This window comes from Vicugna pacos, chromosome 6 (assembly GCF_048564905.1).
Source record: "Vicugna pacos chromosome 6, VicPac4, whole genome shotgun sequence".
Taxonomy (NCBI): Eukaryota; Metazoa; Chordata; class Mammalia; order Artiodactyla; family Camelidae; genus Vicugna; species Vicugna pacos.
In genome coordinates this window covers 86,363,313-86,389,968 of record NC_132992.1, presented here as the reverse complement: position 1 = coordinate 86,389,968, position 26,656 = coordinate 86,363,313, and the positions used below count along the sequence as shown (strand labels likewise).

General features: G+C 37.7%; 1 protein-coding gene and 1 long non-coding RNA gene across 3 annotated transcripts in view; one reads left to right on the top strand and one right to left on the bottom strand.

The window, feature by feature from the left end:
* Positions 1-26,249, bottom strand: part of PPP4R4 (protein phosphatase 4 regulatory subunit 4) — an 88,716-nt gene extending 62,467 nt beyond the window's left edge. For both annotated transcript variants that reach the window (XM_072963643.1, XM_072963644.1), the window contains exons 1-2: positions 25,983-26,249; positions 24,444-24,517 (exon numbers count right to left, since the gene is read on the bottom strand). In XM_072963643.1, the coding sequence (XP_072819744.1) occupies positions 24,444-24,517; positions 25,983-26,099 (191 nt within the window). In that variant the 5' untranslated portion in view covers positions 26,100-26,249. The remainder of the gene's footprint in view (positions 1-24,443; positions 24,518-25,982) is intronic.
* Positions 23,462-24,558, top strand: LOC140696999 (uncharacterized). The gene is made up of 2 exons (XR_012073809.1): positions 23,462-23,633; positions 24,392-24,558. It is a non-coding gene; the product is annotated as an uncharacterized lncRNA (long non-coding RNA).
* Positions 26,250-26,656: the final 407 nt, after the last annotated feature.

Genomic DNA, 26,656 nt, shown 5'->3' with positions numbered 1-26,656 from the left:
CCTGTGAATCTACAATTATCTCAAAATAAAAAGTTCATTTAAAAAAATCAAATCAATGTGACCAAATTTTAAAACACACATGAACATCTCAATACATGTAGAAATCTGACAAATCCAACATTCATTCATGATTTAAAATTATCACCAAACTAGAAATAGAAGGGAATTTCTTCAACCAGAAAAAGGGGAGCTACGAAAAACTTACAGCTAACATCATACTTAACCGTGAAAGAATGAATGCTTTCTCCCCAGTCACGAACAAGGCAAGAATGTTCCCCATTACTACTTCTATTGTGCTACACTATTCACCATTGTGCTACAGGTTTGAGTCAGTGTAACAAGCAACAAAAAGAAAAGGCTTACAGATTGGAAAGGAAGAGGCTGAACTGTATAAAACTGCTTGTAGAACTAAATAAGTGAGTTTAGCAGTACGGCAGGACGCAAGGTCAATACTTACAAGTCAACTGTCTTTCTATATACTTTAGAAAAGAAAAATCAAATAGTAATTTAAAACGCAATCCAATTTACATTAGTATAATATGAAATAATTTGGAAAACTTGGTAAAAGATGTGCAAGATCTGCAGACCAAAAACTACAAAACATGTGGAGAGAAATTAAAGACCTAAACAGATGGAGAAAGATCAGCACTCAAGATGAAAGATTCAATACTGTAAAGATGTCAATCTCCCAAACTGAAGTAGATTTAACATGATCCCAATCTAAATCCCAATAGGCTTTTTGTAGAAATGAACAAACTTATTCTAAAATTTATATGGGTATGCAAAGGATCTAGAAAAGCAAAAACAAATTTGAAAAAGAATGAAGTTGCAGAGCTACCACCACCTGATTTCAAGACTTATTACAGAGTTACAATAAACAATATAATGTGGCAGTGGCAGAGACAGACGTACAGCTCAGTGGAAAAGGACAGAGAGAATAGAGAGTGCAGAAATAGACCCAAACATAAATGGGCAATTGATTTTTGACAAAGGGGTAAGATAATTCAATGGAAAAATGATCATCTTTTCAACAAATGGTAGTGGAACAAATGGACAGCCACATGCAAAACTCAATCTCTTCTCCCCAGCATGAAACAACATACAAAAATGAACTCAAGATGGATCACAGGCCTGAATGTAAGAGCCAACACTATAAAACTTCTAGAGGAAAACTTAGCAGAAATTCTTAGTGATAAATAATTCTTAAATAGGACACAAAAGGTATAAATTCTAACAGAAAAAAAATCAACAAAATGAATTTAATCAAAATTAAAGACATTTGTTCTTCAAAGGCACTGTCATACCCAAGACATATCTTCAACAAACAATCTGTATCTAGAATAAAGAACTCAAACTAAATAAGAACATCCAATAAAAAATGGATGAAAGGTATCAGAATTTCACCAAAGAAAATATATAAAAGGCAAATAAGCATATGAAAAAGATGCTCAACAAAATTAATCATTAAGTAAATTCAAATTATAACTACAATAAGTTACCACTACATATCCACTGTAATGGCTAAAATTTATAAAGACTGAACACACCAAATGTAGGCAAGGATGAAGAGGAACTCTCACACACCACTGGTAGAAATGTAAAGTGGTACAACCACTTTGGGAAAGTTTGACAATTTCTTAAAAGGTTACACAGACACCTACCAAACAACCCAGACATTCCACTCTCAGAATTTTACCCAAGAGAAATGAAAGAATATGAACACAAGTATTCATCACAACTTTGTTTGTAATAGACAAAAACTAGAAACTCCCCAACTGTTCACTGACACATGGATAATTAACCAAACTGTGATACATCCACACAGTGGAATACTACTAGCAATAAAAAGGAATGAACTATTGATACACACAACAACATAGGTGAATTTCAAAATAATTATGCTGAACGAAAGAAGCCATACTAAAAAGAGTATTACTACTATATGCTTCCATTTATATAAAATTATAAAGAATGCAAACAATAGTGAGAGAAAGCAGATAAGATGTTGCCTGGGAAATGAGGGGGGGAAGGGAAGTTGGGATTACAAGGGAGCATGAGAAAACTTTTAGGGGTAATAAATTTTTATTATCGTGATCATGGGGAGGGTTTCAATGGCATATACATATTTTAAAACTCATCATATAGTACATTTTAAATATGTGCAATTCACTGCACATCAGTAATACCTCACTAAATCTGTCCAAAATAAAGTTTATAAATAAAAAAGGAAAGAATGGTAGAAGAATATCCAAAAAGATGACAGCAGTGGACACAGTTCTTGAAAATTCCTGAATTCCCCATAAAAACAGACAGTTAACTAGGAGAGTAAACTTCTCAAACTACGTATGACATCTCCAACATAACTAAGTGGTAAGATTTCCAACACAAATCCAAAATACATGCACAGATGGGAAGCAGCTAAAACTGAATGATCTTGTACACTCCTAATGAGTTCAATGAATCCACAATAATATCTGAAGGGAATGAAGCAGTCTAATCTCCAAGAACTCTCAGAAACTCCAGAACAAAGGTCCACACCGAAGAAAAATTCTAGGAAGCAGAATCTGAACTGAACAGCACAGTAACAACAGACCACAAAGGAAAGGGAAGGTCCAAATAAAAGTTCTTTAGACAAACAGAACCAAGAAACTTCAGAAAGTAAGGCATTCTATTTTGAACACTACAAAAAGGGGGGGGTGGACTCCCGAACCCTGAAATTAGAAAAGCTACCCTGAACCACATCTCCTTATAAGATTTATAAAACTAATTTCACATAAATATGAGAACTTTGTAAGGGTCATGATCATATTCTATATATAGTTTTTAAAAAAGAAAATAAGGACTAAAGTAATATTCTTAAAGACAACGAAAGACTGACATGCCCACAAAATAGCTAATTAGAACCCACTATTTCTCCACAAGCAAAGAAAAAAAATTAAGAAAATGTATCAGATATAGAAAAAACATGGATCAGAATTATGAAAACTCAGAAATAAAGTGATAAAACTCAGGGAAGAACTGAAAGAAAATACCTTGAAAAAGACTAAACTAGAAGGAACACAAGGGTGAATCAATAAAATAGATAATGCCCAAGAAAAATAAAAGGTGAAAAGAATAAAAATGGTTTTAAAAGATTTTTTAAATTTGAGAGAAAGTGATACATAAGACACGCAAAGAAGATCCAACATATTTTTAATAGGAGTCCCTGAAGAAGAAGAAGCCAAAACAAGAGAATCATCAAAAAAGAAAAAAATCATTTGATATGAAAAAAGATTCAAAAAAGCACACCATATACCTCAGAAAAATCAATCCAGCATAACCAACACTGAGATACATTACAGAATTTTTTAAAAAATCCTTTGGGCATCCAAGAAAATGAGCAAGTTATTAGTAATGAAAAAATATATAGATTGTCAATAGACTTGACAGTTACAAGATACTAGAAAAGCAAATAATAGTCTATAGGTAATGCTGTTTATTATAAACAGGACATTAAAAACATAAAAAGCACACCTAAATTGTAATCACCATAATCTCTATCAAACATAAAATCTAAATTGAAATTCTATAATCAATTTATATATGGCCCTTTTCTCACCCAGAAAGAAAAATACTTATCTTTGGGTATTGTGTCAGGGATCATTGCTTAGAAAGTATGGCAATTCAGTTAGTTAGCGGTCCTTAGCCGAGAGCAATTCCCCCCTCCACCAGGGCACATACGACAATGTCTGGAGACATTTTTGATCATCACAACTTGGAAGATGCCACTGTAATCCAGTAGGCAGAATCAATGGATGCTGCTAAAACGTCCTACAACACACAGGACAGCTGCCTACAAGGAATGTCAGTATCTCAACAAAAAAGGTCTAAGAAACCCTAGTTTATACAAAGTAACTACTAGTTGAACCACATGAAATTACCAACATTAGATAATTATTAACCTACAACAATGGCAATTTCATATTTTTCAGCCTATGCATTAAGCTTAGCAGAAATATACTGTCAGAGCCTTCAAGGAAATGTATACAGGTTGGTAATCACAACATATTAGAGCAGTGGTTCCCAAACTTAAGCATATACCACAATCGCCCTGCAGCACTTGTCAAAACTGGGTCCCAGCCCCAGAGACTCTAGGTCAGTAGATCTTGGTGAGGACTGAGAACTTAATTTTTAACATGTTCCCAGGTAATGCTGATGCTGATGGAGGTAATACTCTGAAAGCTACCATGACAGAGGAAGAGTCAAAAGGAAAAAAAAAAAAAGGACAGATGAAACTGCAGATTCTTCTCATTTTTTAGACTGTATGAGTGAAATGAGTCAAGTGCACAGTAGCACTTCGGCCAAATGGAGCAGAAAGTCCGTCTGACCTGAATGCATGTGTGCACTACTCGTGTCTACAGTCCTATCAGCAGGGTTCCCCTTCAGAATAACAATGTTAAAAGTGATGTGGGAAAAGAACAGGCAGCAGAGATGGACTAACATGTGGTCTACTAAAATGCACCTGAGAGGAATGAATGAGGAGAGTTTGAGATAGGGTTGTGTATTAGACAAAACAGACTTGGAGAAGAGTAGACTTGGCTGTACATTATAGTGGCGTACTGAGCCCCCCATGCCCAGGAATTTTTCAGGTGCTGTAGACCTGTTGTTATCTCCTGCTGACTTCGGTCGCAGTCAGTAAAAATAAACTGAATATGTGTGGACCTATACTACCATCACTGAACAGGAGGAACTTAAGAAATAATTAGCAAAAGTTTAAGTCAACAATATGAAATTCAGTTTATTGCTATTTGATATGATAAATGTAATTTTTAAGTAAATGTTTGATCAACATTAAACCTTTTTTTTTAACAAAATAAGCTTCCTACACTTCAAAACCCAAGACTTTCAACTGAAAGGCACAAGGAACAATCATCCTGGCTACAACATGAGCTTCCCCTCTTTGCCCCAGCTGTGCTGTTCTTTGGAGCATGTTCCTTTTCTAGATACTCAGAAACAAAAAGGGCATGAGCCCACTCAGCAAATCATTCCTCTAAAACTGGAAAAAAAAAAAACTGGGTTAATCATCTAATCTGTACACTAGTGGCTAAAAAGGAGAGAGGAAGGGAAAAAAAAGACTAGTTAAATAAATGAATTTAGGACAGCTATTTTTCAAATTCTAAATTAATGTTACTAATTATTTTATTCCCACTGGGGGATGCACCTATTTTAAAGAGCCATTTATAGTAATATCTTAAACCAATGAAAAACAAGTCAATTCACTCAAGCATTTTTTTGCTAAAATAAAAAGTTTGCAGTCTTCCTTGTCATCCCAGTCCTGCCATTATCATAGGCAACTTCTTTATTCAGGTGACTGACAAATAGCTAGTTTTTGGCCCCCTCTAATCCAATGATGTCATGCCCAAATTTTACATTCCCTGATGCTTAGCACTGTATCTAGCACACAGTAAGGGCTCCACAAATATCTGTGGGTTCAAATTGAATTTGTCTCCCCATCAGCAACCACTGTCATCTCCTTTGTTACCCATAAACTCTTATCTTTCCATTTTTCTATTGCTAAATCCATTTTTTGAGCCTCATCACATTTCTAATCCCTTCAATTCCTTCTTATTCTCCAGTTTCTAATGTTCCTCCTAGTTTCACTTTCTTCCTTGGCAGCCTGAACCTCCCTTTTACTTCAATTACACTCTCACCAATTAACTCCTTCAATTCTCCTCCTCCAAATCACACCAATAAAGATAGTACCTAGTACACCATATGCTAGACATTATGCTAATAAACTCCTTACTTGCAGTCATTTTATTTAATTCTCATAATAATCTTATGGGGTAGATTAGATACTATTATTATTAGCTCCATTTTATAGATGAGGAAATTAGGCCTTAGAAAATTGAAAGTACTTGCCCAACAACTCCAAAACCCATGCACTGACCATTACACCCCCTACCTCTCTTCCAACCTGTGCACCCAGCTAATACCAGACTCAGCCATCTGCTTTTTCCATTCCACTCCTGCTCCTAAGTTTAATGGAGCACTACTAGAGAAAGCTGTACAATTATGCTGCTTAATGCTTTTAAAACCATACAATTTCAGAAAAGGCCAATCCTCAATGATGCTGGAAGGAAACAAAATGCTAACTAATTTGTGGGAGATCAAGAAAAGGACAAAAAGTTCTTCGTATTTCATATTACCTAAAGCATTTTCAGAAGCATTATGCCGGGTCTCTAAAAATGAGGCCATCTGTGCTCATTTATGAAACCCATGTCCTTCCCCACAAGGAATAAGCTGTGTGTTAGAACAGATCTAAGTACTGACAATATTGCCTTTCTCTACTCTTGTACCTTGATTCAACCTTCTGAGAGCTCACAATCTAATGAGGAAGACAGATTCACACACTAAGAATTCTTCTAACTGTACAGCAAAGAGTCCTATCTCTTTTCCCAGCCAGACAACCCTCCCAGTTTATTTAATCCTAAACCAATGGGAAAAGGGAGAGGGGAAGAAACAGATGCTTCCAAAGGTGACAACATAACATAGTCACCACTGGAGAAATTAACCTGACAACTCCAGCTCTGCTAATTGTTCAACTATGGTAGGATCCTAAATGATTTACATACACAGAGCCTGTGATCCTAATCCTAGTGGTTCTCAAAGTCCAAAATACACCACGTAAGCTGCCGATACTGTGCTGGTATTTGTAACAGTGAAGCAGATGTCACACAGGCCTTGAATTCCCAATGAAAACTAAACTTTACATAGCTGATAGTTAATTCTCTACTCAAAATAAATTATTAAACAGCTTGTTTTAATGAATAGAACAAAATTAATTAAATAATTAGCTTAGAGAATTAAACTCCCAAGGAAAAACAAACCTCTTTTTAAGACAAAGATGGCTCAAGAATCCAAAGCTGAAGATACCAAACACCAACCCATAACATTAGTCACTTTACAAATGTGATGTATGTTCATGCTAGTACTATAAAACTGAATCCTTAATAAAGTTAAATCTTCAAAACATCACCTTAAAAGGTTTACATAGTTAGAGAACCATTCAACTCTGCTTATAGTTATCATGCTTAGAATCACAGAGAAACAAATTGTATTTTTAATAGCACCAAAGGAAGGTAAAAGAAAACTAATATCTAAGGGTCTACATGCCAGGCCAGATGTTTTATATACATTATCATGTTAATCTTGACAATATATATGCCTTATATTTATATCCTTTCTTTAGAGCTGTGGAAACTGAGTCCCAGCAGAAAAAAAAGTGACTTCCCCAAAGTTATCCATTAGAGCCAGGATTCCAACCTATGATTTCTAAGTCCATAACCTCAGGCTGCTATATACCACTTAGGATCATTCCATCCATCATAAGAAGTGGCTGAACTGCCAGCCTAAAAATGTCTTTAAGTTGATAATTTTGCAAGAGAAAAATGGGCACACAAATTATTTAGTAATGTTCCTGTTACAATACATTCTCTTACTGATAGTTTCCACTGTGTATCATTTACTATCCCAATGTCATGTCAACATAGTGTGCAGAAGTTTCACGTTCATTGTGAAGAAGAGACAAACTCCTCGTTTGACTAAACCAGTATCACCAGTTATAAAGACATCATTTCTTTCTGAATGGCTCTTCAACTTCACATATGAAAAATTGAGCTTATCTTCCTCCACCTCTTTTAACCAACAGAGATCTGATCTTCCACCAACATGGCTTAGAATTACTCTATCCTTTCCTTTCTCCCTCACGCCCCACATCATCCTCACTTGTTCTGGGGTGGAACGAACTTATTAAGGAGCAAACACACTGGCTGCATTCATAAATCTTTCCTTATTTTTGCTTTTGTATTGTTTATTTTGAGTTTTTCCATATTATATTTCAATATTAACAGGGTTATATTTCATGTTAACCTCTATGTTTTTAATTTAGTATATACAGAAGGATAATTATTGTTAAAATTTAGTTTCAGTTATATATGTATTACTTCTCATACACAAACACATGTGTATATATACTGGGTCACAATTTTAAATATATTCCTTACTATGAATCACAGTAAAAAAAAATTGAAAATCATTATTCTACAGTATTTTACAAAGAGTAAAAGGGAAGATTACCAAGGTCTGCCCTAAATAATATGAGCTATAACAGGAATATTGAAAGGTATGGAAAATACGAGTTCAGGAATAACTACCCAAACTTAAAAGATTCCTAGGAACATTGTAATCTCTCCCATTATTCTTTTTAATCAGCTTTTCTATTTCCCCATTAACAAATGGCAGTAAAAAAATCCATTTAAAAATACTTTTCAAAAATATACAGATATAGGACATATCAAGGGGGAGGGGATAACTAAGAGGATTGGATTTACACAGCAGCCAATCCAGTGAGCAAGGAACCCAGGAGAGGAAACAAAAGAGTAACTGACAGCTGTTAATAAAAAAAAAAGAAAGAAAAAGATAAAATCAGGCCAAATCCCTGGCACCTACAGGAAGAAAGGATGATAAACAGCTATCACAGGAAGGGGAGGAGACCCAATTATTTAACTTACAGAAGACGATTCAGCAAGTGTTTTTTCAGGAGCTGCTGGGTACCAGGCACTGGTTCTGGATTCTCCAATACAATCTAATAGTGCCTTATTAGTCAGAGAGCTCATCAGACAACAAACACGAACTGACTGCTTATTACATACTAGACACTGAGCTAAACCCTGGCAGGGATGTGGTGGTACAGACAGATACCAACCCTGCCCTGTTCAAGTTTGACAGTCAGAGAAGACATGCGTTAAACAACAACAAAAATCAATGAAGTCATCATAAGTGTGCAAAGACATATAAAAGGAACAGTACACAGTACCATCAAGAACATCGCTTAGTTTGGAAGTCAAGGAGGCCTTCCCTGAAAAGTCGAGACCTGAAAAATGAGTAAGAATCAGTGAAAAGAGAGAGTAGAAGGAACAGTGTGTTCAGAGGTCCCATGCTGGATGGGATTTATTCAGTCATTTCCTAAGGACTTACTGAATACTTGGGATTTGCCAGTCATTGTGCTCTGGAAGTAGAAAGCAAACAATAAACACAAAGCACTCTGATCCTCTGTAGCTGAATTAGAGTGGCAAGGAAGGGATGGCTTCCTGCAGAAATAAAATCAATAAGGCTGGATATAAAACTAATTACTTAGAGAAAAAGAAAGAGTACAAAATTATTCCCAGGTTTCCCTGCAGTGCGATTTAAAAGGACAGTCAGGCTTCAAGAACAAGTGGAGGCATATTTAGATTATAAAGCGATGAACTCAGTTAGGGGCACACTGAGTTTGAAAAGCCAGCAAGTCATTCTGATAAAAAATATCATGGTGGCAGCACCCAGAAAGCAGTCCTGGCCCAAAGTTCGGGAGAAAAGCCCAAGGCTAGAGCCACAGATTTAAAACTTATGCCATGGAGATGCTAAGTCTAGGAGGGAAGAGTACGACCCAGAGAGTTCTTCGCAGCATACAGTGGTTCCTGTCTGCTCCTTTGACTGATAATTACTATAAATGGGGCACCAAAAGAGAATACAAACAAATCAATTACAAAATTTAAAAGCTCATCAGTCAACCCAAAATCAATCTTTAAAAGCTGTGTGAAATAATGATTCCTTCTCTCTAATGCTAATGATAGGATTTAATGGAATGGTGGAGTTGAAGAGGCCCTTAGACATGCATGTAATTCACCCCCTCACATTGTGACAATCAAGAAACCAACATCCACAGAGATTACAAAAGTGGTTCAAGCTTGATCAGCTAGATATGGCCAGGGTCAGGACACTACCTCCCCAAAGCAAGAATCTAATTTAAATAAAACAACAAAACTATAATCCTTCATGGGTTCCCAAATAACTATTCATTTAAATTAATTTCACATGTCTATTTTCTTCTCTAAGAGAAACAAAACCAGTTTTCTCCCTCCTGCCCTTTACAGCAAAAGAATTCTCTCAGACATTCCCATCATTTCTCTTGGCAATATATGTATCACCAGTCCCCTAGTTGTAGTTATCTTGGAGAAAAATATCATCTTAGGAAATATAATTGCTAACTATACCATCTGCAATTCACTGAGTAAATAATGATCTATATGAGCAAATAATGAGTAAATTTACTCATACATACAAAATAATGATGTGTGTATCTCACCTAAATTATAAATAGATCTCAAGATTTTAATATGTTGTCCACAAGACTAGGTCCACATGCTTTTTATGTGAGAATCAGGAAGAAATTAAGCAGTGACATGGACTTTTAAAATCACAGTATGTAATGACTTTTATTGTAAAATCATGATTTAATAAAATAACAAGTCATTCTATTTTTTTCTTTATCCATAGTAAGTTTCTTTTTCTGAGAGAGTTCTAATTACATCACATTTTGGTACATGGCTTTTAACACATACCACCTGAGGTCAACTGACCAAAGGGAGCACTGAGGCCAGTTTGGGGTCACAGTGCAGGACGCAGTCTTAGCAGCATGACCAGGACAGCTCCCTCAATTTGCTGACAGAACGCAGAGGAGCTAAATGATGTTCCCAAGGTCACACAGCTGGTTAGTGGCTATGCTCAGTGTTTCTTAGCAACAAGGATTAAAAGAAAAACGTAAGTTACAGAGCTCTCACTGCTTAATAAAAAAACGTAAAATTAGTCTAGAGACTATGTATATATTCCTGTATAACAAATAAGAGAGTAGAGTTGAACTAATAAAATATAAGCTATTTTGGAACATTAGAAATATTTTTCCTGAAGAAAAAGAAAAAATGAAGGCCACATCTATTTACCCACCAGTATACCAAAGGAAATGAGTAAAACACTGGAATTTTTGACCCTCCAGCAGGTTTCTGCTAATCCAGTATTTGAAAACCACCCTGACTAAACAAATAAAAATTTTAACGTGTTCATCAGAAAACTACCGAAACCTTGTGAATGTTCCTATTTTGTAAAATAAAGATTTAATCTGCCTAAATATCAGAGAGGAGTAAAAGGAAAAATTGACGATAATTCCAGGTTTTAACTCGTGACATTAAGGAGATGGTGGTGCCATTTTATCTGAGATAAGTAGGCAACCCAAATTTGAGAAAAGATCTAAAAGAAATGATGAAGCAAGCAATGCAGATATCTGAGGCAAAAACATTAAAAGCAGAAGGAACAACAAGTGCAAAAGCCCTGAGGTAAATGTGTACTTGGCATAGTTAATGAATAGCCAGGATGGCTGGAATACGCACCAAGTGAAGAAGGGAACAGTAAGAAATGAAGTCAGAGCTGTAATGAGGAAGGAAGGGGAGGTCACAGAAATCAGACCAAGTTCATGCTCAAACCATAATGGAACTAAATTAGGAATCAGTAACAAAAAGATGTGCAGAAAATCTCCAAATATTTGGAAACGAAACAACACACTTCTAAATTACTCAGAAGTTTCATGAGTTAAAGCAGTCTTGAGACAAAAATTTTTTGAAAAAATTTTCAGCCAAATGATAATGAAGATACAACATATCAAAATGTGTAGGATGCAGCTAAAGGGGAATTTATAGTGTAAAAATGCATACATTGGAACAGAAGATCTAAAATCAATAAACTGAGCTTCTACCTTAAGAAACTAGAGAAAGAAAACTAAATGTAAAGCAAGCAGAAGGAAGGAAACAAAAAACAACAAAACTGAAAATAGGAAAACATTAGAGAAAAGTTAATAAAACCAAAAGCTGGTTCTTTGAAAATATAAAAAAAAAAAAACCAAAAACTGGTAAACCTCTAGCCACGTTAAACAAGAAAAAAAGTGAAAAGATACAAATTTCTAATATCAGGAATCAGAAAGAGGGTATCACTACTTATCCCACAAGCATTAAAAGGGAATACTAGTACAGCATAATCTGATGCCCATAAGTCAATAATGTAGATGAAAGAGTTAAGTACTTGAAAGACAAAAATTACCAAAACTCATTAAGAACAAATGGCCCAAATAGCCCTATATATATTAAATAAATAGAACTGTTAGTTTAAAACATTTCAAAAATAAAATTCCAGGCCCAGATGGTTTAATGGGTGAATTCTATCCAACATTTAGGGAAGAAATAATACCAATTCTAGACAATCTCTTCCCAAAAATAGGCAACCCCCCTTCCCAAGTCATTTCATGAGCATTCCCTTAAAACCAAAAACTAGGCAAAAATATTGCAAGAAAACTGCAAACCAATATCTCTCATTAAAATAGATGTAAAATTTCTCAAAAATATAGTAGGAAATAGATTCCAGAAACATGTAAAAGACTCATAGATCATGATCAAGTAGATTTCATCCCAAGAATGCAAGGCTGGTGCATAAGTTGAAAATTGATCAGTGTAATTCCTCATATTAAAAGACTAAATAAGAAAAGCCATATATCATTATTAACAGACTCAGAAAAAAAATTCAACAAGATTCAATACCCATTTATAATTAAAACTGTCAACAAATTAGTAACGGAAGAAACTTCCTTAGCTTAATAGTATCTATAGGAAGCCTACAGCTAACATCATACTTAATGATAAGAGATCAAATGTCTTCCCCTCAAGATCAGGCACAAGGCTGGGTGGTCCTCTCTTATCACTCTTGCAGTGGAGGAATCTGGCAGACACTACTTTAACCAAGTGATCAAGATTAACATCAGCAGTGATAAGTCATGTTGATGTCATGTACCCCAAAACGATGGCATGAGAGAGGCACATCACCTCTATGGTATTCTTCCCAAAAGCCCATAACTCCAATATAACAATGAGAAAAACATCAGACAGACACAAGTTGAGGGACATTCTCCAGATACTTGACTAGTACTCTTCAAAACTATCAAGATCATGAAAAGCAAGGAAAAACTAAGAATGTGTCACAACCAAGAAAAGACTAAGGAGATATGACAACTAAATGCAATGTGATATCCTGGATTAGATCCTGAAACAGGAAAAAAAAAAAAAAAAGGACACTAATGAAAAAACAGTTGAAATCCAAACAAAGTTTGGCATTTAGTTAACAGTGATGTGCCAATGTTAATTTCTTAGTTTTGACAAACTTACCATGGTTATGTAAGACGTTAGCTTTAGGGGAAAAATGGCAGTGGGCAACAGGAGCTCTCTAAACTGTCTTTGTAACTTTTCTGGAAATCTAAACTAATCCAAAATAAAAATTACTTTTTTAAAAAAAGTAAAGGGCAGGAAAAGATACGCTGTGTAAATATTAACCAAAAGAAAGCTAGAGCGAGTATATTAATATTAAATAAAGTAGACTTCACAACAAGGAATATTTCTAGGGATAAAGAAAACATCACATAGCTATGAAGGGGTTAATTCACCAAGGAAACATAATAATCCTAGCTGAATATGCATTAATTACAAAAGTCAAAATACATGAGCAACTAGTAAAAATGATATATTTGAAAGAAGGAAAAGACAAATCTGCAATTATGGAGACTTCAATATTCCATTATTTTAGTTACTAAAACAAGTAGAAAATATCCTTAGAGATATAGAAGATGTGAAAAAATACCATCAACCAATTTGACCTAATTGACATTTACAGAACATTATACCCAACATTCTTTTCAAGTATTCAAGGAATAATTACCAAGATCGACCTATGTTCTGGCCAAAAACCAAACCTCAGCAAATTTAAAAGAACTGAAGTCAAGCACAGTATGTTGTGTGACCACTATACAATTAAACCAGAAACCAGTAACATGAAGGAATCTGGAAAAAATCCCCCAAATAATTGGAAAATTAAGTGAAATATACTTACACACCATCCATACGTGAACATCAGCCCCCTCCCTCCCCACCATCACCAGAGCTGCAGCGGGGGATTGCCCTCTCCTCCCTCCACACATCCTGTACTTTTGTGAATCCTTTTCCTCTTCAAGAATGTCCACTACTCAAGAAATATACATTATAATTTTATTACCAAAAGAATTCCCAAGCAAATACAGTTTATAAACTTATTACCAAGAGAATTTCCGTGACAATTCTAAATCCATCAGACTTCTAGGTCTGATTTTTCATACATGAATATGTCAGTATTTTTATGCTAGCCATGTTAACTCTCACTCTGCCCAAAACATATTCAAACCAAATCTACAATGTATAGAACTCTTTAAAGAAAATATTGTTCAACCATGACATTTTTCAGTAATGAATGGTATATTTTATTTCATTATTATGATACTATTGCATTCACTCCTTAATGAAACACAGGCACTTTCTGAATTATGAATATCTACTTCACAAATGACCTTTAAAAAAGCTCTGAAACTGCTCACCTATCCAAAGAGTCTTTGCCCTTGCAGGGATGTCCATTAGCATTGCCTAGTGGATGAATTAAGAACCTGGGGTTCAACATCCTTTCCTTATCTTTCTTAGAATTGAAGATAGCCTGCCGGAGTAAGATAGGACCTTAAATTCTGAAACCCAACCTATCCTATCAGGTGGAAAGAGGGAAAATGGTGTTTGAAGGACTTAAGCACCTTGAATGTGGTCACAGAGACAAACACCAGGTCCCATGATTCTTACAATACAAATTACCCATTTCTACTGTACACTTTAGCCATGTGCAAAAAAAAAATTATAAATTATCCTCAATCCTTACCGTACACCATATATAAAATTTAACTGGAAATGGACCTTGGACCTAAAATTAAGAGCTAGAACATTAAAACTTCTAAAAGAAACTAGAAGAAAAAAATGTAATGACCTAGATTTAGCAAAGATTTCTTAAATATAACACAAAAAAGTACTATAATGAAAAAACTAAATTAAGCCTCATCAAAATTAAACAACAGCAAAGCAAAGCAATTTTACTTATTAAAAGATAGGTACTCAAAAGGCAAGCTACAGACTAGGAGAAAGCATCCAACAAATGAGTAAAAGATCTGAACATACATTTCACCGAACAAGATAAACATATGGTTCATAAACACATGTAAAGATGCTCAGTGTCCACTGGTCATCTGGGAAACCCAACGTGTAAACTCAATGAAATACCACTACACTACACCATTGGAGATACCACTAACATTGCTTATAATCAAAAAGACTGATCATACAAAGTGTCAGTGAATATACAGAGCAACTCAAATTCTCATACACTGCTGGTGGAAATGTAAAATTGTACAATCACTTTGGAAACAGTTCAGCAGTTTCTTAAAAATGTAAATATACACCTACCATATAACCCAGCCATTCCACTCCCAGCTGTTCACCAGAGGAAGGAAAGCACATGTCCGCACAAAGATCTGTACATGAATTTTCACAGACACTGAGGTTGCAGTAGTCCAAAATTTGAAATTACCCTAATGTCCATCAACTGATGAATGGATAAACAAAAGGTGCTATATCTTTAAAATGGAATAATTATCAATAATAAAATGGAGTAAACTATTAATACATGCAACATCATGAATGAACTTCACAATTACACTGAGTAAAAGAAGCCAGATAAAAGAGTTGCTACTGTATGACTCATTTCCATAAAATTCTACAAACTTTAACCTGTAGTATCAGAAAGCAGATCAGTGGTTGCTTGGAGTTGGGGAAGGTATCAGAAGAAAGGGAGAGATTACAAAGGAGCACAAAGTAAATTTGGGGGGTGATGGATATGTTCATTATCTTAATAGGGATAATAGCTTCATAAGTATACATATATGTCAAAATTCATCAAATTATACAGTTTAAATATGTGCAGTTAATGTCAATTATACCTCAATAAAACTGAAAAAATGAAAAATATATACTCACCATATGTCCCGCCATTCCATTCTTAGGCATTTATCCAAGAGGTATGAAAACATATCTACACGCTAGAACAGGAAAATCTGTCGCTAATGTATGTGACAAAAAGCAGATCATTGGTTGCCTAGGGTCAGGGTGGAGAATTAACTGCAAAGGGGCACCATCTGGAGAGAAAGTTTTATAACTACATGAAGTTTCTGGATAGGAATTTTCCTATACATTCAAAGTAAAATATGTACTGAATTGCAAACAGTTGATTTAAAAGACCAACAACAATTATCCTTTACTGAACACAACTCTGTACTGTGCACTTCCTCTAACCTTCTTAACAATCCTACAATGTAGGTTTTATCATTCCCAATTTAGATTAGGGGGCTTGGGCTCAGATCAGCAACTTACCCAAGGGTCTCTCACTAAATAGATGAGTGAGCCTCAGCCTCCAAGAATAAATCTGAGTCTGCCTTAATATAAGGTATTTCCAGCACTACATACTTCCTTCTCAATGCCCAACATACTTGTTAACTGGAGATGACATCTATTCTATTCAAATTTAAGAAAAATGCATTTTCTTCCTTGAACACAAGTATCTGCTGGTACACTCCCCAGGAGATGCCTAACACATAGTAAGCACTCAATAATATTCTGTATGTTTAAGCTAAATTCATAAGATATTCTAAAGTAACTATTAGTTGCATTAGAAATCTTTTTCCATGATTAACGTCTCTGATTTGGAGGGAAAATTACACTGTAAGGCACACACATATACAAGGATATAACAGATTTTGCAATTACTTCTGACATGATTATCACATACCAACATCATGTAAGGATAAAGCCAAAAGTGGTGGCTAAAGAACTAAGTCTGAATACTTTCTCCCTGCCTCCCACATTTGGTGGCCAACATGGCCAACAAAAGATAGTATAAAAAGCAAAATATCCAAGTTTAAAGGGGTACAGATTTAAAGATCATTGAACCTTATTCAACGGTTTAATTTCCTTTATGTGACCCTAAGAGTTATGATTTTTACCACTTGGTACAGTCACCACTTTAACTCATAATGTGAATACTAAGAAACCACTACACAACTCAACAAGATTGGGAGCCAAGCAATACAACTCCAAATTTTTACTGGGAACTAACTAGCAATGTGTGGGGATGAAGCTTGAACTCATGTGTCTCACTTGGCTACATCTCAAGTGTCAGAATGAACTGTTCATGAAAATATATACACAAACATAACACATTCATAATATACACATACACATGTTATAATACAGTTACATTGCAGTTACATAACTTAACCCATATTTTATTCAAATCTTTATACCAGCACTCATTTTAGGATTACTTTAGTGTTTTATCATAGAGATTTGTAGGTATTTTAAACAGGTTATCAAAGAGCTATTGTAAACAAGATGAAAACTGCTCAAATCTCTCATAATTGCATGCTGTTAAGCTCTGGGTCTTCCCAATGACATTATATGGGTCACCTTCACATTGATGAAAATAGTTAACTTTTTACTTTTAAGCTTTTCCTGCAGCTCCCATGAGAGCATTCTGCTTTCTAACTGATGTCGCAGAGAGAGCCTTCTGAAGCTTCAGTAAATAGGAAAAAAAGAAACAGATGCCTCCCATTGCTGTTCTCATAACAAAAGATAAGGAAAAGGAGATGGGAAACAACCTCCAACCCCTTATATTCAGAGACCTAGTACTTTTCCACAACAGGGAATTCAGGGTTTGCCAAGGACTTAAGTAATCTGGCCTCAGCGCTACCGGGAGATATACAGCTAGAATCCATTATGTACTCCTCTTAGCACGTGAAACAGTGATCCCTCTGATCCTAGAACAGGAAAATGAAGATGTCTCCGATTTCTACATAGAAAAGCAAGTAATTTGTGCATCATCTACACACAGGATGGTAACTTGGGCAATTTTTTAAAAAATAGGAACTTGGATTCATTAAAAGTGCAGCAGACAGAGGTGGTACTCCTTTTAAAAGACCAAGCAGTCTAGCAGAATAAAAATTGTAAAAAAATTATAGAAATGCTCCTAGGGAAAGAAAAAAAGTTATATGACATACGTAAATCATACACAGAATAACAGAAAATTCTATGGGCTATTAGGTAGGTAGTTCATTATTGATATACTAGAAATTTATGTACTAGAAAGTCTGTCACTTTGTTTCCTAAAAAATAGAAAATGGGACCACTCATGGCCTGCTGGTGGAAGTATAAACTGGTACAAGCGCTCTGGAAGATTATTTAGCAGTATCTTTTAAACTGCATATACACATATGCTACAACCAACAATTTTACTTCTATGAAGATACTTAAAAGAAATGCATACACATATTCACCAGAAGATTTGCCTCAGAATGCTCATGGCAGCATTCTTCATAACAGCCAAACACTAAAAACAAATGTCCATCAAGAGTGGAATGAATAAATAATATGGTATATTCATATAATTGATACCATACAGGAATGAGAATGAACAATCTATTTCTCCATGCAACAATATGGACAAATCTTATTTTTAAGTTGAGCAAAAGAAGCTAAACACAAAACAATGCATTCCATGGTTCCTATTATATAGAGTTCAGAAATCAGGCAAATTAACCTATGGCGTTATAAGTTAGGATAGCAGTTACCCTTTGCAGGGAATGGGGGAAATTAAGGGTACAAGGGAGGCTAGTCGGCTAATACAACAGTTTATGTTCTATCTATTAATCTAGGTGCTGGTTACGTGGGTGCTTTTTAGCTTGTGAAAATGTAACAAGCTGTATGTTTATGATGTGTGCTCGTTTCTGCTTCTGTTCCAAAAGTTTCTTTTAAAAAACAAAATACATGGTTACGAGAGTAGCTCTTCGAGATTCTTAATTCATTAATTTCTGTTTTTAGAATGTGATGGAGAAGGAAGAACAGACAAGACTATGGACCAAACTCAACGCAGAGACAAAAGAGGAGGATCATGAGTGTCCAAGGATGAAGCAAGATCACCTCAGTGCTTGCTCTGAAGAGGCAGAGTGTCTCTCAACAAGAAATTAAAAGACTCTCCCAACTGAGTAACACTCTCCACTTCCCTGCCAAAGGCAAGCAGAAGGCTTATAGCTAACAGGCTACTCTAAAATGCTCACGTGCTTCTTCTCTAACCAGCTGAGTTGTAACCAAGAGTCAGCTGTTTGCTCTCAGACCAGTTTATCCCAATTTACTTGATACTGCAATTACATAACTTCATTAAATATTACATAAACATGAAAGCAAAAAAAGAGTTGTTTCTATGACAACTAAATTGAAAGTTTTAGAAAAACTCAATAAAGAAAAGTTGCCAAAGAAAACTGCTATTGAATTAGAAGAACGAGACAACTTGCAAAAGATGAGCAGAAAATCATAAAAATCTAAGACAGGCTTTCAGACAACATCATAAGCATCTTTCAATTCTCACTCGAGTTTAAAGAAAGCTGAACTTGACGTTGTAAATCTTTATGGGGGTATTTATGCAAGCAAAAAGATTACAAAATCCGTTAAGCAGACCCATTCTCAAAAGGTAGTGGGCCTACAACAAAAGATTGGCCAAAAAATGATACTTTCACCCTAAAATGAAATACTGAAGGTATGTATCATTTTTATGATTCCCCACATTAACCAATTTGGAGGGATTAACTAACCAACTATTCATTCCAATTGTGAAGGGTTAAAAACTGGGATGTGCCTCTCCTCCGCAACACTCAAGAAATTCAAGACTTACCCCCACCCCCACCACACACACACACACACACACGCACACGCACACATACACACATTTTCTCTCTCTCTTTCACACACATACATCCCTTACACACCCCACCTCACCAAAACAGTACTAAATGGCAGAAGGCGAGGAGGAGGACGACGGGGGTGGGGTGGGGAGGGGGGAGGGGGAGGGGGGAAGGAGGAGAAGAGATCAAGACGATAGCGAAGGTAAAAGAAATTTAGTGACATAGAAGATCCTAGAAAGGGCATTCTCACACAACTTTTCCCATTTGCCTAGCAAATAAGACAGGTATTTTTAAAAATAAAACAAACAAAAGCTAGCCGGTAGCAAAGGTAATCACTGGAGTTCTTCCTCATGACCTCACTGCTCCCCTGTGTTAATCCTGAAGGCAAGAGCCACAGTTTACAGCACTTTTATTTCCAGATTTGGCTGCAGAATTCTCACTCAGTGATACCACTAGGGGGAGCTCTTACTTCTGGGGGAGGAAAAAAAGGATGAGAAAGAAAAGGGAGAAAGTTCCTAATTTAAAGATGTACTTTATCTAACTGTCCCAAAAGGCAAAGTGCAAGATGTTTAAAAATCCACAGTGAAGGTAAAAAATGGTTTTAAAGCGACTGTAAAAGTAAGCAACATAAGAGTTAGGTTAGGTACATTAACCAATCAACTCATTTAATGCATAATATAAATAGCGAATATTACTTAAACAGGCCAACTTTATCATCAGTTTAAAGTATGTGAAGATTCTGATAAATACTATAAGCACAGGAAGTTAATAGATATCACGAACTTCAGTTGATATACTTTACTTGCCTGTTACTTTATTAAAATTATTGGAAGGCAAAATTAATACTGTTATCCTTTTGAAAGTTTGAGATGTACCTGGAGCACCTAAGTTCTAAGGAAGTAGGGACATGGCAAAGGAAACAGAAGGGAATTAACTGGGTACTTACTTGGTGTCTGGGGCTCTACACATAATACAACAACCTTGGGAAATAAGAATTATTACTTCCACTTTACAGATAAGAAAACCAAGGTTTATCAACCATAAGTAAGTTGCCCATGGTCACACAGATAATAAGTGGTAGAACAGGATATAACTTAAGTCTGTCTGATTCTATTGCCTACAATATAAAAAACGTCAGAAGTTGCTTAATTCATCTGACATTTCAGTCATCTTAAAATAAATACATTTTATTCCATTAAGAGGTATATATATTTCGACCATAACAGAACAAGAAAGAACCAAAACAGCAACAACATAAAACAAGGCTTGCCCTCTAAGAGCTAACCGTCTATCGAAGAAAGCACACAAGTTAAGGCACACAAAGTAGAGATTAATTGCTAGTTGAGGATTACAGCCACTAAGTGATGACATGGAATCTCAGAGAAACCTGAGATCCAGGTGGTTTCAGCAGTTAGGAAAGGCCTTATGAAAGATGCAAGATTACAGCTGGATCCTGGGGATGGAAGGTGTCGGAGAGGTTATAATGAAAGATATTCCAGGATGGGGAGAAGCAGAGTCGAGCATCAACATGATGTATCCGAGTAACAGGGAAGAGGGCAGCGTGACTGCTTCAAAAAGCGTCAGACTGAGTGGAAACAATAGGAGTCCATCAACTGATGAATGAATAAACAAAATGTGATATAACCCCACAGTGGAAGCCTATTCATCAATAAAAAGAAACGAAGTACTGACACATGCTACAATATGGGCAAATCTTGAAACCATTATACTAAGTGAAAGAAGTCACTCACAAAAAGCCACATGTTGCATAATTTTATTTACATAAAATGTTCAGAATAGGCAAATCCATAGAGAAAGAAAGTAAGACTAGTGGTTCCCAAAGGCTGGGAAGATTGGAAAGAAGTGGGGAGTGACTGCTAATAAGTACAGGGCTTCTTTTGGGGGTGATGAAAATGTTCTAAAATTGGTTGTGGTGATGGATGCACAACTCTGAATACACTGGAAAAACAACTAAACCGTGTACACTTTAAATGGGTGAATTGTATGGCATGTCAACTACATCTCAATCAATTTGGTTAAAATAAAAAAAAAAAGACGCAGGCCCGTTAGGACATCACATTGCACAGCTAAGATGGAGTCACTTATCCCAAGCTTAAGGGTCTGGAACTTATCTGACAGGCAATTAGAGATACGTGACTAAAGAGCTACCTAACGAAAGCACAGTGTACAAACTTAGGACCCTTTTCTAACAAAAGTATTCGCACACTTTAAGGAGACTCCTAAAATATATGCCAAAATCTCAGCAAAGGGAGAGAACAAGGAGAAGATACTGTGATGGTGATTTTGACTAAGCCACAAGCTGTGACTATTAGAAAAGTTGTTTTGCTTCAGTGCTAAATGCCACAGATGGGTATATCAGCATCATATGTATGCAAAACCACAAAATCATCTGTGTCCAATCTTCAAATACCATAATGTTCTGAACTTACTTATGAAAATAGCATTAATAATTGATCTGCCGTATTTTAGGGTAAGATAATGAACAGTGTATACTTGTTTTTCATTGGATGGCAAGACTCCATATATAATGCTTTTTTTTTAGATATTAGGTTCAATTTAAATGCTATCAGAACCTCCACTAACATAAAGCATTTCCCACTGATGCTTACACACTTGACTCCTAATTCTAATGTCACATAATTTTCCAAAATAGATTTAATATACAAAATAAGAGAACTAAAGAAACAAATCTGACATTCAAAAGAGGAACACTCTGGATACCTGAAAATCATACAGAAAAAAACACAGGACTAGGTATTAGGTTCTACAGCATTGGGAAGTACAACAGGGGAAAAAAGGAATAAATTACATTTAAAATAGAAGGCTCAATACATGAGAGCAGATGAGGCTTGAACAGCTTTAACCGAGGCAAAATTTGGATCACATCCATAAGACAACCCCACAGCCTCCCCCTGATTCCCAGGGAAGAAAGAACCTTTCAGGCAGTCGTTGTGTCAGCCCTTCAGAAGCTGGCTTAAAGGTGAAATCCCACTCTCCCCAGGAGGTGGTGAGATGGTAAGAATACAAAAGAAGGACTCGGCTGGAGAACCCATGCACAACCAAACCAGTGTCTCCCTTCTGAGTCACCTTGCAAACCTCCTTCAAGGTAGATGAGCCACAAGAAACTAGAGGAGATATCAGATCTCTTTGAAAACTCTCTGGGCTAAGAATGGGAGGACCCACCTGTCTCTGTAAGGGCTTTGTAAGTTCCAGAAGTGGATGAAACTTACATTCTGTGTCTGAGAAATAGACAACTTAGACGACCTGGTTTGCTAACAATAAAAGCAAAATAGAAAACCAGTAAGTTCTCCTAAAAAAGAAGCCTGTCACTGATATCTAGAATAAGATATCTGCTGTCGCAAGTAAGTAGAGCAAGGCTCTCCACTTCCTAACTGTAAGCCAGCGTTTATACGAAGAGAATTCAGTGGGAGTAAGCAGGAACTTACCTCAAATCATTAACCACTGTATGTTAAAAGAAGCTTATCCAAATTTTCTTCAAGTGTCTACCTACTCCAAACAAAAGAACTGTGGGAAACAGCAGATGTTCACAGCTATTGTTCACCATACTAGACATGTGAATCATTAAGGAATAAAGTACTTCAAATATAACACAATAAATTATCAAAATGGGTTAAACAGAGTATTCTCTAAGTAAACACCAAAATATACATACTGTTCATACATAAATAAAATCATTTTCTTTTAAATAAATAGGTAGAAATGATGAGAGCAGGCTACCAAAGATCACCAAAAGAGGGGAAATAACATCAACATAAGATCTCAAATCTGGAAACATTTTAAAGTAATAGAATCATAGAAGAGAATGGTCTAAATTGTAAGCATGCTAAAATTCTGACTAAAATAAGAACAGAACCCAGGTGTCACAAATAGGCTACAGAATAATTAAGAAAATGGAAGTCAAGGAGATGGGATCCTTTTTTTTTTAAAAAAAACAGGGTCATTCAATGAATATCATGGGACTAGAAACATGATCTATAAAACAAGAAAGGAGAACAAGAAACTTGCCAGCATCTGAAATTGGCAAAGTGGACCCAAGCTAAAGAAACAAGGATGATAAATATCCCAGGAGGTAAATAACATCAGTTTGCAAAATCTGATTCTGAAAAACAAAAGCGAAAACTAATTTGCCAAAAGAGAAAATGTTGTGCAAGTTAAAGAGAAATTTGAAAACAACGTACACAAAATGCCCTAGGCAAATATTCTGAAGTAATTTTATAGATATGTTTATTAATGTTCACATTCATTTTTACGAAGCTAAATCCACAACACAATTTTTTAAATAGTTGAGAGAAATCTTGTAAATATTCCTGATAACCATTTGCCTTAAGCAATTCTGTAGAGCTGGTGAGATGAAACTTAAATGAGAGTAAGTTCAATTAAATTTTAAAATCTCTCAGGCAAAATTATAAGGGTCACACAGCAAAAGTAATATAAACAGGATATCCTAAGCAAAAAATTGAACTAGTATATTTGTGGATTTTTTTCTGCACAGTCAATAGCATATAAAGTTCATACCCTACAGTTAACTTAAAATTAATCAGTGGATAGTCATAAGTCTCATCTAAATTTATTGGATCTTATGTGAGAACAGCCAAAGCTGCAACATTTTTCTTAAATGAAATTCAACTCAAATCATTAGTTTTTCTGTTTCTTCTCCTCCTTCTGTAAGTTGGGTATCTTACTTGATTTCAGTTCTCAAATAGGTAAGTTCATATCTAAATCTTAACGTATAACATGATTAAGGACTGCGCATGCAAAAGTATTCTGTCCAAGTGTTAAGTAAATCTGAACCTAAAAGTAACATGACATTTCGGAAATCATTGATAGATGCCGCCACAGGAAAAGAGGAGCAATTTCACAGAAAGACTTCATGAAATACCTGAGCAGATAAACAGCCCTTTCAATATCACTGAGGTCTTCATCAACGGTCAATCTTTCTATTTCTTCTGGTGTCTGTCAAGTGTAAAATATAAATCATGCAAACAAACGTCTAATCAGTCTTGGGACCCTATGAGTATAGACTAATTAAAAAGTTTCACAATTAGGCATTATTAAAAACAACTCAAGGGTCTGATGATCTCAAACCAGAGGTCTCTAATTGTCAGGTTTAGGTGGTGGAGTTCTGGGGCCAAAGGGTTTTTTTTTTTTTCTTTCACTCTTCTAGATTCTAGACTGAAGCCTGAGAATCATATTGTGGCTGCAGAACCTTGCTGAAATCAATTTTAGGTGCATATATAAAATATATACATACTTTTAATCTCTAACATCTCAAGGCTGTTTCGCGGGCATTTACCATCCCAGTCAATGCTCAAAGGGGCAATGGAGACTGCAGCCGAGTGAGAATGAGAAAGACGAAATCTGGAGTGGGGGGAGGGAAGGGAATAAACTCTGGACTGGAAAGAAATCAGACTCGAGATATTGAGGCAGGTGGGTGAGAAGAGCTAAAGGAGCTATCAAGTGGATGCAGGGGGAGGGGTGGTCCGTCAACTAGGTTTGCCAGCAGCGAGGGTTGGAGCCTCTAGGAGGATGGGAGGAAGATGACTCTGCGGGGTGGGGGAGCTACTGGGGGTGGAGTAGGCTAGTGCAGGTTGACTCCGTTAACGGGGTTGGGGAGCAGGATCCTAGCTAGACTTCTGGAGGGGATGGGAGGAAAGGATGCGTGGTGACTCAGGATGGGGACAAAGGGTCAAGAGGGCTTTGAAAACCCCTAGCAGGTCGACTGTAGTATGGGTGCTACTTGGGAGGTGAAGGGAGGCCCAGGCTGATTTGGGGACTGGGGGACTCGAGCTTGCCCTGCTGGGGGAGCGGTGGGGCGATGGGATCTGGGGTGTCTCTGGCAAAGAGTCGGGCCGTGTTGACTGAGGAGTGGGACTGGGGCCAGAACCCGGACAGCAGCACCAGGGAGCCAAAGCGGGCGGGGCCGGGGGGGGCACTAAGGAAAGGACCCGGGATAAGCTGGCTGCGGCTACTGGAGGCAGCTCCTGCAGGGATTGGGGAGAGAGGGGCCGCAACGGAGGAACCACGGTTGTGCGAAAGGGATCCCGCCGGGGAAGACGCTGGCTTGGCCGGGACATGGGCTCGGCCGGCCGTTCCTGGAGGGCGGGTTGGGGAAAGGGCCTGCGCCGGCATGGACTGAGAGACTACAGAACCGAGGGCGTCCGAAGGGTCGCGGACTGGCCCTGGGTCAGGGGATAGGGCCAGGAGCCCGCTCCTCGGGGTATGGGGTCCAGACTAGGAGAACCCGAGCCGCGTCGAAAAGAGGGGCCCGAGAGGGGCCGGGTTACGGTAACAGGGAGACGGGGGGGCCAGCAGGACTCCGAGAGGGTCCCGGGCCGCCTCGGGGAGCGAGCGGGCGGGGGTCGGGGCAGGGGCAAGCCGCCGAGCGCCCTGCGGGCAGTTCCTCCTCCCCAGGGCGCACCTTGAGGCTCCGGCGGACCGGCCTCTCGATGATGGTGAGTTCCTGCAGGTCCTCCATGTAGCCGAACAGGCTGTTCTGACTGAAATCCATCGCGGCGACGGGTGGCGGCGGATGCATGGACCGCCGGGCCCCCTCGCCGCCCGGGCCGGAGCGGCCCCGGGAAGTCTGACGCGCGCAGCCCCGCGGCCGCCCACCAGCAGGACTTTCTCCCGCTCTCAGCCGCCGGAGCCGGGCGGGAGGCGAGCGGGCGGCGGGAGAAGGAGGGCGGCCGCCGAGGGGGCGGGGCGGCCAAGGCGAGGGGGCGGGGCGAGGCGCGCGGGCGTGCTGCGGGGGCGGGGCCCGGGCGGGGGAGGTGCCCGCCTCGGCCCCGCCCCCTCCCGGGAGCCGCTTGGACGCGGTCCGGACGCAACCGCCGCGCAACGTCGCGGCTGCCCCCTGCCGCCCTTCCCTGCTCCTCCCCCCGCCCCCAAACGAGCGCGCCCCTAGCCGCAGCGCGTGCGCAGAGCCATTCGCCTCTTGCAGCCCGCGTAAGAGGGCTGGGGTCGGTGGCCTGGAGTGGGAATGCTATAGCAATAAGAGGGGAAACAAGGCAGAGGGAGATGGACTGGGATCTTGCTTAACTTGCCAAAATTACTGTGCGGTTATTCGAAGGACAGCCCACCCCAGTGTGCGAG